Source organism: Cherax quadricarinatus, chromosome 82 (genome assembly GCF_038502225.1).
Source record: "Cherax quadricarinatus isolate ZL_2023a chromosome 82, ASM3850222v1, whole genome shotgun sequence".
In the NCBI taxonomy this organism is placed as follows: Eukaryota; Metazoa; Arthropoda; class Malacostraca; order Decapoda; family Parastacidae; genus Cherax; species Cherax quadricarinatus.
The window spans coordinates 10,062,191-10,067,564 of record NC_091373.1 but is presented as its reverse complement, the minus strand read 5'-3'; the positions used below and the strand labels follow the sequence as shown (position 1 = coordinate 10,067,564).

Below are 5,374 nucleotides of genomic sequence, written 5' to 3'. Positions count from 1 at the left end.
CCCACTGACAAGAAAGAGAAACTTTTATAGACTATTAAGGCGTTCATTGTTTCCTTGAGACATAAAGGGTATTGAAAACTTGCATAAACGGTGTTTAAGTGATGGCAATTTTAATACAAGAAATGTAATAATACTTCAAAAGCGCCGATTTTGACACAAGGGGGAATCGAATCCAGTGTTTCAAAAATGAAGAGTTTGGCATTACGTAATAAAACAAAATGTGACAAGAGTAATATGTACATTATCCTGTTTTTGTTTTTTTTTTTTTTACACAGGGTTTGACAAGGTTAAGGATCCCTAGCTTTATTGACAAGCTATTTACAGGTTAAGGCTTCCTAACTTTATTGACAAGCTAAGAGCTGTTACCTACATCAGCTCATTTGAAAGCATTTTTATTGTTAAGAGACATACAAGTAGGGAACAGGATGAAGTTGGAGACATCTGTGGGCCAGCATTTTCACTTGATCAACTGACTTTATCTCGTTGACATCATTATGCTGTACGAATGTGTTCCATACTCGAGTCATCCTGGGTATGTATGATCTCAGATGGAGTGATGTTCTGGAGAAGGGTACAGCCAGAGTGAAGTTGCTGCTTTCTGCCCGTCTTGTGGCATAAAAGCTTGTTTCACGCTGTCCTCGAAGTGGATCCAAGTGTGGTATTTTGACAATATTGGCCTTGTACATAACAGTAAGGCCACCCACATCCCTCCTATGTTGAAGGCTATGCTGAAATGACAGATCTATCCAGGATGGGTCCAGGCGAGAGATGAGACGTCTTGCTCTGTTCTCTACTCTGTCAAGCAGTCGCAGATGAGAGGGGGGGGCAGGCAAACCAAGAAAGTGGATCATACTCAAGGTGTGAGCGTACTTGTGCCTCTTACAGAATCTTGCAACCCCTACTATCAAGCAGATGCGAGATACGGCGAAGTGCTGTAAGCTTCCTGGCTGCCTTGTTTGCAAGATTTACAACATGGTTCTTCATGGTTAGTTTGGAGTCAAATTTCACCCCAAGGATATCAACTTCTTCTCCAGGTGCCAACACCCTCCCATTCATCCTTACTACTGCACCAACGTTACCATCATGGTGCCTAGAGACGATCATTTGCGTTTTCTCAGGTGCAAATGTTACTTGTCATCTATTTCCCCAAGCTGATATAGCTCTTAGCTGGTGATTGATGTAGCTTAGAGCAGCTGGCATTTCTTCTCTTGGATAAGTGAATGTCAGTGTACAATCGTCTGCATATGCATGTGATTCTGGGATGAGATGAAGAAGGTCGTTGAAGTAGACATTCCATAACAATGGACCCAGCACGCTTCCTTGTGGAACACTTGCCCCAATAGGATGTCTTGCTGATTCCGTTCCATTGAGAACTACACTTAGAGATCTACCATGAAGGTAATCACTGAGGAGACATAGCGTAGAGCCTGTTGTAGGGCATTCTAACCAGTGGTGTCTAAGTCGAGAATAATATCGATTTCTTTTGTGTTTGTGTATGTGAATGTACATATGTGGGCGTACGTCTTTTTTTTCCTGTCGGTCTACGAGCCTGTGTGTCTCACTCAGCTCACAGAGTCATAACACAGGGAAAATCGGCGTCGCTTCCCAGGGATTTCCCCAGAGCCAGCTCCTGCCATACTGGTGCGAGGCTGAAGTAAAATGGCATCTGTGACGTCCACAGCTTTGTCATGTGACCCTGGCCTTTTCCCATTTCTGGAATGTGTTTTTGTAATTCAACTGACATGAGACTTTTGAATTTTATATTATATTTACACACACACACACACACACACACACACATACACACACACACACACACACACACACACACACACACACACACACACACACACACACACACATCCTGTAAGATGAAGTATGACATGGTAAACCCATCTTGTGAGAGGAAGTTTGAAAGGTAAACCCATCATGTGTGAGAGGAAGTATGACAGAAATACAGATCTTGTTCACATGGTAGAATTATCAGAGTGACTAAGGTGCTAATAGCTTGTAGCTATGTAATTAGGGGTATGAATAATAAAAATTAGACACCAATAAAATTCATTAAATCAATAAAATTCAGAAAATAAATTTGAATTAAACTTTATTAAATAGCGATTACATATTTAAAGTCTTACAGCATTTAAATGAAACCCTCATAATTAATTCTATAATAATTCATAAGGGATGTTTTAATGTATGTTTAATTATTTATATGACAATACATGTATAAGCACTAACGAAACGTATGTGGGAAAATATACAGATAACTGATGCACAGAGGAAGTGTGAGTTGAGTAATTTCTGTGACCCTGGTATCCACAGCCTGGAGGGGGTCTTCAGTACTCACCCACACCTCATACCAGTGTAATTACCTTAATACAAGTATTAAATAACAAACTAAACACGCGTAGAAAGTGCTAATATTTATGTAATGCATTGTGTGTGGTTTATTTACGTTCAGCAGTTTTATTGGAAATATGATCGTGCCATTGCTTGAGTAACTAAACTTTGGGCACTTTAGTTCACTTCCTGGCTATGCTCTCACTAACTTACAATGAGAAATTCCCCTCAAGGAAGGTTCCTTGATGTTGGTGAGGGGCTCTTGATTTAGGGAATTGGATCTGTGCTCCAGTTCCCCGAATTAAGCCTGAATGCCTTCCACATCCCCCCCCCAGGCGCTGTATAATCCTCCGGGTTTAGCGCTTCCCCCTTGATTATAATAATAATAATACAATGAGAAATTATATTTATGACCAGAAGGTGGATGCACATTGCATAAAGTTTCCTAGGATAAGTAAGGTGCATGCAAGTTGCATAAAGTTTCCTCGGATAAGTTACTGTATACAAGCAAACAACACACAGTGCACTTTATATAGGACGGACATTCTCTACAAAAAGCAATAAATTATTCTAGGTTAGAATGACATACAATAATATTTATTTTACCTGATCAGACATTATAGACGGGGATGAGATACTTGATGTTGAAGATGTCATGTTCCGTGGAATTAAAACAACACTCATTTTCGTTGGGCCAGTTCAAATAACCTCCTACTCCTTTTTCTAGTTTTTTTTTTTAATTTGCTTGAAGAAGCCTTGTTTCTTCGACTTACAGCATAAAACACAAATGCATATCGTGAAAAGTAAAGCTGGAATTATTATTGTATTGTTTTACCCTCTACTGGCATGGCCAGTAGATGGCAGGCCACTGATGGTTTAACTTGTTTCATTCGACGTGAAGTAGTCAGGGTGTAGTGATACAAGTGGTGTTATTCTTGACATTACTAAGAAACTAAGACTGCAGTTTATATTGAAACTTAACGAGCAAGTGCTAAGTGCCTTGATACTGTGACTGTAACGATTATTGTTTGAATTAATGTGTGAATTATTTTGAAAATGTGTGATCAGTGGTTCGTCCGCCCTACCTGGTGGTTACGGAGAGGGTTATTATTATTATAAACAGGGAAGCGCTAAACCCATAGGATTATACAGCCCCTGTGGGGGGGATGTGGAAGGTATTCAGGTTTAATTCAGGGAACTGGAGCATAGATCCAATACTCCAGATCAAGAGCCCCTCGCCAGCGTCGAGGAACCTTCTCTGATGGGGTTACGCAGTGCAGTCAGGGTAAGTACTGTTTCTTTCTCCAGTATTGTTGTCTACCACTGTATACACGGATCTAGCCTCAGCCTTGTCGTTAACGTTGTTTACATTAAAATAATGTACGGAGTCGCTGCTTCAAACGCTCGTCATTTTCATTGTGGGTGTGAGGATGATTTGATATAACGCACCTCGTACTTTTCGTGTGGGCGATAGTCATTAAGAAAGAGTGGGTGTGGTAAGATTGAAATGAAACTCCAGCTTATGTGATGGAGCAGGAAACCTTGGTGTCAACAAAGACCTGGGTATGAGATCAGCAGCATCCCTCAAGCGAGGCTCCTGGATGCTGGTGAGGCACTCTTGATCGAAGGAATTGAACATTTCCTTCCCTTCCTTAGATCAAACCACAATGCCTCCCATTGTCTAAGCGTTTTGCGAACCCCTACGTGTCTAGTGCTTACATATAAATATAATAATAATGATAGTAATAGTAAAAATAAGGTACTCTACAGATTTGGCCGCAGAAGCGGCTAGTTTATTGTGCATCCCAAATCCAGTCTGTGTTCGGTAGCGCAAGAGCATGTGAATATGTTAACGGGAGTACATCTAGATTTATGCCTACAACTGACTTAACTATTGCAAACAAAGTTATTTGTTTAAAGTCTGGTAACTTTTCATTAATAAGAAACCAAACATCAAGCAAATTACAATTACGAATACATAGTGGCACCTGGGAAGAGGAAGATGTGGGAGTCAGTCCTACTTCTTGATATCTGTGCAATCTTAAGTATAAGAACCCTGTTAAAGAGAGACGTGTCAAGTAGTTGATTTTTTTTATTATTAAATTATGCCTTAACGTGTACCTCTACAGTGCGAGCATGGTATTTACATCAGGTTGGAGTTGTCCTTTTAATTTTGGGAGTTCGATCCGGGTTATATAGTGACAGACAGCCATCCATCCTCTTAACTCTCAAAAATATTGTGTAATTTTCTCACATACTATGGCAACTTTCTCTGTTAGGTTAGGGTGTCTTCCATCTATAAAGATTAACCAGTTACAACATGCCACAATGGAAAAATATGAATGTAATGTAGAAGAGATTACAAGTTCTGCTGCACGAGTAGATAACAGTCAACCACTGAGCTCGGTGATTAAGACGAAGAGCTGCACACACAAATTTCCCAGACAACGAACGCACGCACACACGCACGCATTCATACACGTATACACGCACACATACACACTCACATAATTTCTCATAATATTCCTTGACAATCTGAGAAATCATGAAGCGCGTCGAATTTCTCAATTTTTTATTTTATTTTTATTTTACTGCGGTTATTTTGCGCGCGCGCGCACACACACACACACACACACACACACACACACACACACACACACACACACACACACACACACTACAGGCCTAGTGTCTAATTGACATGTGCCTAGGACAAAATGGTGACTAACATGCAAAATAACTATACAGTTCAACTATGTGTGGCTCTAAGGGTCGAGTCACAGCTCCTGGTCTCTCCTCTTCCCTGGCCGCTAATAGTTCCATTCTTTCCTGACTACAAGAATGTTGTCGTACCTCTTCTCAAAGCTGTGTATGCATGGATTCCTCCTCTACCATTTCACCCACCAGATTTTTCCCACTTACTGACAATTCTGTAGCTATCTTAATGTATCCAAACATTGCTCTGACTCCATTTGTGCCCTCTTGTTCCTATTTCCTGTGTGAGTGTGTGTGTGTGTGTGTGTGTGTGTGT

At 40.5% G+C, this 5,374-nt stretch overlaps 1 protein-coding gene across 1 annotated transcript in view; it reads left to right on the top strand.

Annotated features, from left to right (window-relative positions):
* Positions 1-3,247: 3,247 nt before the first annotated feature.
* LOC128702848 (cuticle protein CP1876) overlaps positions 3,248-5,374 on the top strand; it is a 423,299-nt gene continuing 421,172 nt past the window's right edge. Inside the window, exon 1 of the mRNA XM_070102591.1 lies at positions 3,248-3,628. Coding sequence (XP_069958692.1) covers positions 3,605-3,628 — 24 coding nt within the window. The 5' untranslated portion in view covers positions 3,248-3,604. The remainder of the gene's footprint in view (positions 3,629-5,374) is intronic.